The following is a 13241-nucleotide window of genomic DNA, read 5'->3' on the forward strand; positions in this document are numbered from 1 at the left end:
TAATGGCAATTAAAATTCCAAAATTCGTCCACCGACCAGAACATGATAATGAAGAATGAATGAATGAATGAATTAATGAATACGAATTTAAAGCAGCTAACAGCTAGGTCATTGGCCCCCAATGGTAAGAGTTTCAACGAAATGACACGATAATTAAAATGAATGATAATGAAAAAATTACCACGAATCAATATAGTCAGTGGATCCAATTCACAATTCCTTATTTTCAGCGATGATGCTTGTTGTCCAAAGGGGTCGAAAATCTAGGTCACCAGCCCCTCATAATAGTAATCGTTGGTAAAGCAGAACCATGGTGTTCCTCCTATAGTGGTACTAATATCAGGTAACATAGACTCATAGTGTTTCTCGCATGGTGGTACTAATGACAGGTAATGTAGACCCATGGTATGTCACACACAATGACATCACTCACAGGTAACACAAACCCATGGTGTTTCGCACATGAGGGTACTACACACAAGCAACGCAGACCCATGGTGCTCGTCACATAGTGGGACTAATCACGGGCGCCGGTATTCCCGTGGTGTTTCTCACATAGTGGAACTAATCACAGGCCATGTACACTGATGGTGTAGCTCATAGTTGTACTAATCATAGGCAATATAAACCCACCGTGTATCAAAACATTATGTTAAGACCCACAGGCAACACAAACCCATGGTGTTCCTTACATAATGGTATTTATTTATTTATTTATTTATTTATTTATTTATTTATTTATTTATTTATTTATTTATTTATTTATTTATTTATTTATTTATTTATTTATTTATTTATTTATTTATCGTATGATGAATCTATGTACACACATACATATAGTTCAGGATAAATGTGCGTAGTGACAAGTCCGTACAATACTATAACTCTAGGTCTAGCATTTTGACCCAATCAACTGCTTCATCCAATGTGCGGTGAATGTCCATTAGCATTCCTTTGAAAGCTCGAATTGGGCAGTCTGCAACAATGTGGTGGATTGACTGAGAAGAGACACCATAATCACAATCTGCAGAGCTAATAATGGTACTACTCTCAGGCAATGCAGACCCATGGTTTTCCTCACGTAGTTGTACTAATCACAGGCCATTGGAGTTTTCTTAAGGTGATATTAAACTTTTTGATGTTAGTGTATAAAGGCTTGAAAAACATTCCATATGACTTACTTACTCTGCTGAGTTTCCAATGACAGATATATATTTCATAACTTTTGTAAGAAATTTAATTTGGATAACCAATTTATTAAGGACATTGGGTTAGCAGCCCTGGAAGGCTCATTAACAATAGTAAGAAATCATTTATACTCCTAGTTATATCTTTGTCCTATAAGACGTTCCTCATGGGTTTCAAAATTATTGATTGATGCAATTTTTATTGAGTAATAGACACCTTTTACACAACCCTTGTAGTTGTCAATCCACTTTTTGTGTAAGCTTTGTCTTTTTTGGTAGCCTGCAAGTGGGGGGAGCAGAAATGAGTGCCTTTCATTCACTCTATCTAGGCAAAACAGTAACATATTTTCATACCTTTTTAACTATAATTTGGACATGTTACATTAGGAATTCATTTATTGGACAACACTTTAACATGATGTATATTGGATTGCAAGTGCACAGTATAAAATAATTACTAGGTTTCAGTGAAACAATTGTCAATTTCAAAATTAAAAACGAAATATGATGGATAATTAAGATTACAATACAACACCCTTTCATATTCTTCCCGCAAACACATTTTTAATTGCCCACTGTCTTTGCCAGAATCATAAGATTCTGGAATGATATGTTCACTGAAGCCAAGCTCTGATTTTTGTTGCCATTTGATACCAGAATGCTCATTCTCTTTCTTTTTCAGTCAAAATCATGTGAATTAATGACAGATTTCAAATTCTCTGGCAATTTTTTTCCTTCTTTAAAAAGAAAAAAAGAAATGTATGTATTGTCCTAAATGATAGCATGATAGTAATTTGAGGATTTCAGAGTGCATTTGAACCCTGATTTACACTTTCGTCTTTGACATTTAATGGTGTTTTATTCTCTAATGACTTCTATTTTCATAAAGTATCTATTTAAAGATTTTACATTAGCAGATTCCAGTCTATTCTTAACACTTTGACTGAGCTATATTTTGATAAAATAAAGTACAGTATTAATTTTTATTCAGTATGATTGAGTGTTTTCTCAAGTACAACTCGACTGTTTGAAAAATCCATTCTGAAGGGAAAAAACTGCTTCCTTGCAAAGAATCAACCGCACAATTTGCTGCACTAGTTGGGATGATTTATTTTAATCCCCCTACATGTTTATTGAGTGATGTTGGGAAGCATTTGAACCATCCTATTGGCTGTCACTGACATGTGACATTCTGATTGAAAAAAAGATACTGTACCATACAAAACAAGTTACTTTCTGTTACTTTTTTGTTTCATTGTTTAGGAAGGAACATGGTATCTTAAAAATGGATGAGGATGATCTGATAGAGGCCTAAATGCAGATCAGTGATGGCTGATTGTTTTGGTGTTGATGGTGATTATTGTTTGAAGGGGAAAAACTATGGGATGAACAGTTTCATAACAGTTGCTTCATATGACATCAACAGAACAATTCATAAAAATTACTAACAGAATACTGTGGAACAAGTAGGTGAGGAAGAAGATGATATAGTTGTGGCAGTGATGACAAGGCCTCTTGCTGAGTCCGGCATTGCTCCTACTTCCTTGTGTCAGGCTCCCCACTTTTATCATTTCTATTTATCTTATTCAGCCTCTCGTAGTCTACTCTTATTCTGTTCCAACATTGACGGTATTAAGTGTAGGGAGTTTTCCATTTTCATAGTCACCTGTTTTTCTTGCTGATACATACATTTTTGTAGGGTTGGATTTCCTGAATTTTCTCCTGATTATCTCATTGTATTTCCCCTTAAAACAATAATTACCACCATCTACAAGGAAGTGGTGGAAGGATTCAAATGTCTTAAAATAATAATTTAAAATAATAATAATAATAATAATAATAATAATAATAATAATAATAATAATAATAATAATAATAATAATAATAATAATAATAATAATACCATTTTACAATACAAGAGAAAAAAAATACAAAGCACACAAAATTAAAAAAAAGAAAGAAAGGAAGAAAAAAATCAGTGGAGTTTAAGCAGAAAAGCTGTATGTGTTGATTAGCTCTTGTGATAGCTTAAGTAGGACTTAATTTATATGCTGAGAGGCAGTGTATAATAAATCTATCTTAATTCATTGCACAGTATATTTACCTTCTCTCAATCTGACTTTACATTTCGTAACTATAAAGGGTGGGTCATGAGTCCCATGTCATTGGCTGGATAATGAATTGGATAAAAACAGTATGTTTGAAATTGTTGCAGGTAAAATATACAGTATTAAGTACTGAAGAGCATATAGAGATCATTCTGTTCTGTGAATGTGAAGGTTAGTCCCAAAGAGATGCCACAGATTTAATTTCATAGGGCTATTTGTAGTCCAGTGCATCCCCTGTAAGGCAGACTCTCTGACAAGAGTAGGGAGCATCTGCCATGTATAGGATACTGTTGTATATGGCGGAGTTGTATGGATGCTGGGGACAGTATAAACACCCTATGGAATTAACCATTTAAGGTTAAAATCTCCAGCTGGAAATCAAACCTGGGGTCCTCTGAACTGAAGAGCATGACACTGACCATTCAGCCAAGGAGTTGGACACATCACAAATGAATTTAATCAAAGGCACCTGAGTTAACAGCCAGCAATGCACACTGTGGTTGCCAGATTACTTCAAAGATTTAAAACCTCATGGAGTGTTGCAGATGCACCCCAATCGAGATGACTCAGAACATCTGCAGAAGTGGTGAAAATGGTCCTAGCAATGGGGTATGCAAACCCCCAAAAATTCAATGTGGCAAACAAACTTGGAACTGGGTGTTCCTCAAAAAAATTAGGTGCATTTTGAAGAAAATGTTTCACCCATATAAGATGCAATTTCTGCACGGCATGACTGAGGATAATCCAGACCATTCACTTGAAATGTGTGAATGGTTTCTGGGAAAGGTGGAGGGAGATGCAGAATTTTTGTTCAAAATCATGTTCTTAGATGAAGTGAAATATTTTGTCAGTGAAGAGGAAGACCAACAAAATATGCACTATTGTTCCGACCACAATCCTCATTTGTTTAATAGTGCCAAGAAACAAGGGACCAACTGCATAATGGTTTGGAGTGGTCTGTTATGGAGAGATCAAATCATCAGCTCCTACTTTTTTGAAGAAAGTGTAACCAACAAAACATATCTGACTATATCAGGTAACTTATACATTCCTGACTTCGGCATAATTTGTTGTCCTCCAGCTTAGTTTATATAGGATGGGTACCCCTCCATTACAGCAATCATACTTCACTGATTGGATGAGAACTTACCTCCATGGATAGGCCGTAGGTGGAATGGGATCTGGATTTAAATACAATGGATTTTGCTATGTGGGATTATTTAAAATCAAGAGTAATCATATGGTGTGAAGATCAGGGACAAAAATCATCTTTGCAAATGACCATGCTGTAACAGGAATCTTGTTTTCTAACATCCTGCAAAAGATGGATTCACATCTAGAATAGTGTTTTGATACGGGTAGAAATCATATTGAATAGTTATCCTAATCCAGCCAATGGTGTGCGACTTTCGGCTCATTCTGTATATACAGTAGTACCATATATTTACAAGGCATATTGCTCATAGCTTGACTTGCTGTGCAGGAATATTTTTTCAAATGTTGCTGGAGCATCTGAAAAAGAAAGGAAATTACACATAAATTGATAATGGAACACTGAAACAATTGATGAAAAATTATATATTATATAATCAAATTACTGAATCTTACATGAATATGATGAAATTGCAGTAATTTTCTTTAGGACTCAGGATAAAAAATAAGCATTGTCATCATCATCATCATTGGCCTTCTGGGAGGGCAGATGAGTGGGAAGGAGGAAGGACATTCTCTTACCCTTGGAGTGAGAAACTGCTCCTAAAGACGTAAGAGCCACTAGATGGCCAATGGCATAGGATTGGGAAGGGAACAGGAAACCACTCCATTAAAGACTTGAATGGGTATCCCAAGCATCGGCTGGTTGAGAACCTTGGGGGGTGCACCCATGTCGAGTAAGTGTATCTGCTAAAACTCAACAAATATTTGGCTGACAGACCACCTGCTATACATTATAATCAGCAAATCCTATTCTAATAGAAGGAGTGAGGGCAAGTATCTGGCGCCTTAAAACTGGGACTACTCGGCCAAAGTATGGCAACTCTGGCAGAAAAGTCTCTAGCCCTCCAGGTTGGGGGTTGCACGTAGGGTTGGGTTAATGGCTCTATTGCATAAAAAAACAAAAACAAGATTGTTACGAATATCTCACATTTGCCTCAGATGAATAAGAATGGATATCAAAATAATACGACTCTCCAAATTAAATCAACTTTACGAATAGGAAGTTGGAATGTAAGAACCCTGTATAAACCTGGGTCTTTCAACATCCTCAGACAACAGTTGGAGAAGTATAGAGTGGGAATTGCTGCAATTCAAGAGACTAGATTGTTAGGTAATGGTATACAGGACATAGAGAAGTATACAATTTTTAAGAGTGGTAAAGAAACTGGACCCCACGAATTTGGTACTGCATTTTGCTAGTATTTTCAGTGCTGTCCTTTGAACATGTGAATGAAAGACTATGCTATTCAAGGGTACATTCTAAAGGGTTTAACATATCACTGGTGAACTGCCATGCCCCCACAAATGACAAGGATGATCATGTTCAAGACTCCTTTTATGAGGATATATTAGAACTGTGGAATAAATTACCCAAACACGCCAAAGTGATTTTGGGTGATTTAAGTGAAAAAGTTGGAAAGGAAGAAATGTTTGTGCCAAGAATAGGAAGGGAAAGTCTGCATGTTGAAAGCAATGATAATGCCATTAGACTAATCAATTTTGCTACACCCACAAACATGAATGTGCAGAGAACCACCATCCCACATAAACAAATACATAAGGAAACATGGTATTCGTGTGATGGCAAGACTGCCAATCAGATAGATCATGTACTAATCGATAACAGGCATAGAAGCTCCATAACTGATATCAGAGCTTGCAGAGGAACTGAGATGGGATCTGATCACAATATGATAATTACTTCTGTCAAAATTAAATTGAAAACCTTGTGTAAGTTACAGACTGAGGAAAGATGCAAAGTTGATACTGAGAAACTGAAGCAGGAGGATGAAAGATTAAAGTATAATATGGAAATTACAAACAGATTTGATATTCTGGGAGAAGATCCTATAGAAGACATTGATGAAACAAATGACAAAGTTTGTGAATGAATGTGGAATAATGCAAAACAAATCATGACAACAGTAGCTATGAAAGTGATACCAAAAGGTGTTAGTAAGAAAAAGAAATGGTTCAATGAGGCATGTCAAGATGCAGTTAATGGAATGGCAATATGGTGTAATAAGTGGCTGCAATCTAATAAGTATACAGATGTTGAGAAACTATACAGAGGAAAACAGAAAGAATTAATTGCTGATCAGGACAAATGATTAAATTACTGTAAGGAATACTTTGATTCCTTGCTGAATTCTGCAGATCCAGAAACCTGCACTAGTAAACCACCTAGTTCCCCATCAGAAGAACAAATACCAGAGCCATCATATCAAGAGGTATTACAAATGATTATATGTTTAAAAAACAATAAAGCTTTGGGTAGTGACAGCATTCCTGCTGAGCTTATTAAATATGGTGGAGAAAGATTATATAAATACATATATAAGATCATTTTAAGGATATGGCACGATGAAGTTATTCCAAAAGAATGGCAGGAATCACTTATTGTCCTAATTTATAAAGGAGGGGATAAGAAAGAACTTCAAAATTTTGGTGGTATATCTCTTATAAACTTGGACTACAAAATTCTGTCTTTTATTCTTTTACAGCATTTAAAACCATTTACTGAAAATGTTATTGGGGACAATCAGACTTTCGTAGTAACAGATCCACTACAGACAACATACTTGCAATTAAGACTATTAATAATAAAGTGTGAGAACACAAGAAGTTGGTTCATTATCTCTTTATAGATTTCTTCAGGCATATGATTCAATCCACACAGAAGGGTTGTGGAATATCATGATGGAGTTTGGCTTTCCCATAAAATTAATTAACATGTGGAAACTGCATATGGATGGTAATGTTATCTGTGTTTTTCTCAAGGGCATAGGATTGGGAATGGAACAGAAAACCACTCTATTAAAGACTGGAATGGATATCCCAAAACTGGATGTGACCAGAGGATGCACTATTTTCTCTCTATTGAACATTGCACTGGAGAAGATTATCAGGAAATTAGCTCTTATACCTGCTGGCATCATATTAGGGAGACAACATAAAGTCCTTGCACATGTGGATGATATTGTTCTTATTGGCTGCAATGAATTAGAAATTAGGCAGTTATTTGTTGAAATGGAGGAAATGGCAGCAAAAATTGGCTTACGGGTGAATGATAAAATCATGAGGAGGTTGACAGATTGCCTTCGAAGCTTGGGAAATATGTATTCAAAAGAGTAGAGGAGTTTAAATTCCTTGGGGTATTAATCAATGAGCAAAACCGAAGGCAATAGGAACACCAAGGTAGAATTAAGGAAGCAAATAAGGCATTTTACTCTATGAGCTCTATATTAGGCTCTAAGTTTTTAACAAGGAATGCAAAAATAATTATCTACAGTACAATCATTTGACCAGTACTTCTGTATGGTTCTGAGACATGGAGTATAACCAAGAAAGAGCAGCAGCAGTTGCAAGCCTTTGAGAATAAAGTTTATAGAAAAATATTTGGCCCATGGTTCGATCATATCTCCCAAAGCTGGCAGAAAAGATCTAATTATGATATTTATACCCTCTCTCAACAACACACTATAATGGGTGTGATAGAATCCAACAGAATGTGCTGGGCTGGGCATGTACTGAGGATGCAGGATAACAGAGCACCAGTAATTCTATACAAGACCGGGCAAGTTAGCTGTGCGGTTACGGGTGCGCAGCTGTGAGCTTGCATCCAGCAGATAGTGGGTTCGAATCCCACTGTCGGCAGTCCTGTAGATGGTTTTCCGTGGTTTCCCATTTTCACACCAGGCAAAAGCTGGGGCTGTACTCTAATTAAGGCCACAGCCGCTTCCTTCCAACTCCTAGCCCTTTCCTATCCCATCATCGTCATAAGACCTATCTGTGTCGGTGCAATGTAAAGCCATTAGCAAAAAAGAAAAAATTCTATACAAGGGATCTCTCAATGGGAAAAGACCTTCAGGAAAACCCCGAAGTACCTTGAAGAAGGAGATCAACAAGGTATGCCAGACCCTCCAAACTGATAACTGGGAAGAGCGGGCTCAAGATAAAAAAGGATGGATGAGGATTGTGAGATCGGCACGGGAACTTCATGTCCCTCAGAAGCCTATGGAGTGAGTAATTGAGTGATCATCATCATCATAGACCATGTCCGGTTGCCCATGTGTGGTATGCAAGTATCTGTCTGTCTAGGCAGGTTCCTTCCTGTTAGATCTGTTGTCACTCTAGTCTTCATTTCTACACACCTTGCTTGACCTCATCAAGCCCCTGGGTCTCTAGGATTCAATCAAAGTTCTCAGCCTTTTCTTTCAGTTCCTTTTGGTCCCAACCGTTTCAGGTGACCACATCACCTTAGCGTGGCTTTAGATGTGGTTTCACTTAGCAGCTGTTTAAATTGAGTCCTGTGGTGTGTCACTGAGTCACAGATCTTGTCCCTTCTTGTTCTTTTGAACATTGTTATTATTATTATTATTTTTTGATTCGTTGTGCCCAACTGCGGAGCGCGTTTGAACTTATTTTGCACAATGTTTCTTCTTCTTTTCTTCCCAATATCTCTTCATTTTTTTACTGTGTTCCTTTCTGCGTGTTTCTGTCCAGCCTGTATTTTTTCTTGCTGGTTTCTCTGCAAATTTATGTTTGTTTACTAAGCTTCTAAATTTCATTCTATCTTGAATGGTTTCGTCCTTAATACCCATTTTTTGTAGATCTTCATGAATTTCTGCTAACCAATTGTTGCGGATTTTCAGGGTTAGAGCTAGATTTAGAATTTTCTTTGTCAGCCTCTTATTATCCATTCTGTGTAGGTGTCCGTAGAATTTTAGTCATCTCTTTCTGATGGTATCTGTGATTTTTTTTTGTGAATTAAAAATTTTTGTGTGGTTTCTTTTTAATCCAAATTCCATTTTCGAACTTTGGTCCTAGGATTTTTCTGAGAATTTTCCTCTCTTGTTTCTCAATGCTTTTCATTTGTGACCTGCCGCCAATGATCAGTGTTTCAGATGCATAAAGTGCCTCTGGTTTGATGACTATATTGTAGTGTCGTAATTTTGCATGTTTTGATATACATCTTTTGTTGTATCTGTTCCATGTGATTTTGTAAGCCCTTTGCAGTTTAGCAGTTCTTTCTTTGTTAGCTTCTTGATTTAACCCTGCTGGCTGAATAATTTCGCCTAGATACTTGAATTTGTCTACTTGGGAAATTATTCCACATTTGGTGATTAATGGTTGATTGTCGAATCTTGATTTAGTTCCTTCCATAAACTGCGTCTTTTCAAATGAAATTTGAAGTCCGGTTTTTGCGGCTATTTCATGCAATTTTTCTATGGAGTGGATTGCTTCTTGTCTGTTGTTCGAAAGGATCGCAAGGTCATCTGCGAAAGCGAATCAATCAATCAATCAATCAATCAATCAATCAATCAATCAATTGTTGCAGATGTTCAGGGTTAGAGCTAGATTTAGAATTTTCTTTGTCAGCCTGTTGTTATCCATTCTGTGTAGGTGTCCGTAGAATTTTAGTCGTCTCTTTCTGATGGTATTATTATTATTATTATTATTATTATTATTATTATTATTATTATTATTATTATTATTATTATTATTATTATTATTATTATTATTATTTACATCATTATGCTGTACTCAGGAGCACGGTTGAACTTGCTTAGCTGATGTGTTGGCCTTCATTATGCTGTACTCAGGAGCATGGTTGAACTTGCTTAGCTGATGTGTTGGCCTTCTTTTCCACCCAAAATCTCTTCATCCTCTCACTGAGTTTCTTCCTTCATTCTTCTCTCCAAGTTATAGTAGCTCTGGTGTTGGATTTGTTTTCAAAGTGGTGATTGTCAGTTTTAGTTCTGAATTTACAACTGTCCTGTACAATGTCTTCTGAGATGTTGATTTCCTGGAGATCTGTTTCAATTTCACGAAGCCAGCTGTTCTTGGTTTTTAATGAAAGGGCCAGGTTGAGAATTCTTTTAGTTAGCCTGTTAGTGTTCATTCTGATAATGTGTCCATAAAATTTCAATCGTCTTTTCCGAAAAGTGTGAAATTTTTTTTCAGAATAACAATTTATCTCCTGGGATGATTTTTCTCTCCATATTCCATCTATACCAACTGGGCCAAAAATTTTTCGTAAAATTTTCTTTTTTTGTTTCTCAATGTCTTTGGTTAAAGATCCGCCACTTATGATTAACGTTTCTGAGGCATATAACACTTCAGGTTTGATCACTGTATTATAGTGTCTAAGTTTTGCATTCCGAGATATTGATTTTTTATTATACCTGCTCCAAGTGATCCTGTATGCTTTCTGTAATTTGGAAATTCTTTCTTTATTTGCTTTGCGGTTTAAACCAGAGGGCTGAATAATTTTGCCCAAATATTTAAATTGGTTCATTTGAACAATTTTGCCAAATTTAGTTATCATAGGTTGTCCATCTTTGTGAGGCTCCTTCCATGTACTGACATTTCTCCTACGAAATTTGAAGTCCCGTTTTGATGGCAATTTCATGTAGTTTCTCAATGGTTATTCATGCTTATTATTGGAAAGGATTGCTATGTCATCAGCAAAGGCCAGTCATTGCACGTGAATTCTGTCTTGATGTAGTCTTCCAAGGGTTATTCCTTTAGTTTCCTTTTCCCAGGTCCTGATTACTTTCTCAAGTATGAAGTTAAACAGCAACGGTGATAAACCATCCCTTTGACGGACCCTGGTGTTAACAGGAAAAGGCTCAGATCTTTCGCCTAGGAATTTAACTTTTGAAGTAGTACCAGATAATGTTTGTTTGATTAATTCTCTTGTTTTTTAATCCACTTGAAATTCTTCTATTGAAAATTGTTTTGACGGTCTATAGAGTCATATGCTTTTCTGAAATCTACAAAAGTAATGACTGTTTGTTTGGTTTCGCGCATTTGGAGGATAGTTTTGAGATTAAGGATTTGTTCTGTACAATATCTTCCTTTTCGGAAATCTGCCTGGTATTCGCTAATTAGATGGTCTGTTTGTTTCTCCAGTCTAGTGAGCAGGGCTTCGGAAAAAAATTTGTAAGCAACTGGTATCAAGCTAATTCCTCTATAATTATTGATGTTCATTTTATCTCCTTTCTTGTGTAGTGGATGGATTAGCGCACACTTCCAATCTTCCGGGACTTCTTCAGTAATCCAGATGTTCTCAAGAATTGAGTGGATTTTCCCGGGTACACTGTCACCCCCTATCTTCAGCATTTCAGTAATTATACCATCTTCCCCCAGGGCTTTGTTATTTTTGAGTCCATGGATTATTTCTTTGACTTCTTCCAGTGTTGGGGGTTCTGAAACTTGATTATATAAGGGTTTTTCAAAGGTGAGTTGTTCTTTAGGGGATTCACAGTTTAAAAGATCCTGGAAATAAACTGCTAGAAGTTTGCAGTTCTCTTGATTATTCGTTTCCAATGTCCCATCTGGGCATTTGAAGCAAAGATCAGATGCCTGATAATTTGATAATTCTTCTCTGAAATTTTGTAGAAGTTTTGTGTATTGTTTTTTGTAAAATCTTGTTCAATTTCTGCCAATCTGTAGTGTTTGTATTTGCATTTTTTAGACCTGATAATTTTTTATGTTTGTTTCTGTATTTTGGTGAATTCCTGCCAGGTTTGTTCAGTTTTATGAGAATTCCAATTCTGCCAGGCTTTAGTTCTAAAGTTTATGGCCTTGTCGTAGGTTTCATTCCACCACGTATGTTTGTGTTCCCTGGGAGGTGTGCCAACATTTCAAGAAGCCTTCAAAAGTATGTCTTTGAGTTCTAACCAGTTCGAAGGACTGTGAGTAGGAATACTTTCAAGGAAAGTACTAGTGTTCTGTTTAAGAAATTCCAGATCGACATGTAGGTTTTTTTTTTGTTATTCTGGGTTTGGACCTATTTGGTTGAAATTTGATCTTGATTAAGGATAGATGGTGGTCAGAGTCAATGATCCCTTTTTTAACTGTAACATTCATAATTTCTTTTTGAATTTTCTTAGAAATAGCCACATGATCTAGTTGAAATTCTCCCAAGTGAAAATTTGGGGATCTTCAGGTTGTTTTCTTGTGTGGAAGCACCCGGAAATGTGTTGACATTAATTTGAGATCAAAACGTTTGCAAAAATCAATTAATATTTCTCCATATTTTTTAGTTCCATTGTGTGCTGGGTATAGTCCTACAATGGTCCTGAATTTCTTTTCTCTACCAATTTGGGCATTGAAATCTCCTAATAGAATTTTTATGTGATGATTTGGAATTGTGGCTGTAATTTCTTCTAGCAGTTCCCAGAAGTCTTCCACCATTTGTGGATCTTTTTGATTGTAGTTATTGGTGGGTGCATGTGCATAAAGTAATGTATAAGCTTTGTTTCCTGATTTAATGGATAGTGTTGAAATTCTTTCAGAAGGCGAAGAAAAGTTAAGTACTGAAGTTTACAATGTTTCTTCTTGTAGCAAATCCTGTGCCAAATTGTAATGGTCTCTTATGAAGGAAGATTGCTGGCTTGCCTTTGTAAATTCTATAATTTCCTGAGTCAAAATTATTTTCATCCGTGTATCTGGTTTCCTGGAGTGCTAAAATTTGGATGTTTAAGTTATCTAACATGTCTGTTAATAGTTTTAACTTCCCAGTTTTCCGAAGTGTGTTGATGTTTAGACTACCAAAGAAAGTTTTGCATTTTGGGCGAAGAGATTTGGGAAGCTCCGATACATTCCCCGCATGATGTTCTCGGTCCCCCAGAATCCGATGACCGAGAAAAACTAGTACCATGTCTACTAGGACCTGGTGTAGTTATATTGTAGGTTGATTCCATCATGCTATCAAGTTAAA

At 36.3% G+C, this 13241-nt stretch overlaps 1 protein-coding gene across 1 annotated transcript in view; it reads right to left on the reverse strand.

Annotated features, from left to right (window-relative positions):
* Nucleotides 1-3065: 3065 nt before the first annotated feature.
* The window catches only part of LOC136877740 (uncharacterized), a 198367-nt gene continuing 188191 nt past the window's right edge, over nt 3066-13241 (reverse strand). The window contains exon 26 of the mRNA XM_068228622.1: nt 3066-4807. Within this exon, the coding sequence (XP_068084723.1) occupies nt 4740-4807 (68 nt within the window). The 3' untranslated portion in view covers nt 3066-4739. The remainder of the gene's footprint in view (nt 4808-13241) is intronic.

This window comes from Anabrus simplex, chromosome 7 (assembly GCF_040414725.1).
Source record: "Anabrus simplex isolate iqAnaSimp1 chromosome 7, ASM4041472v1, whole genome shotgun sequence".
NCBI lineage: Eukaryota > Metazoa > Arthropoda > Insecta > Orthoptera > Tettigoniidae > Anabrus > Anabrus simplex.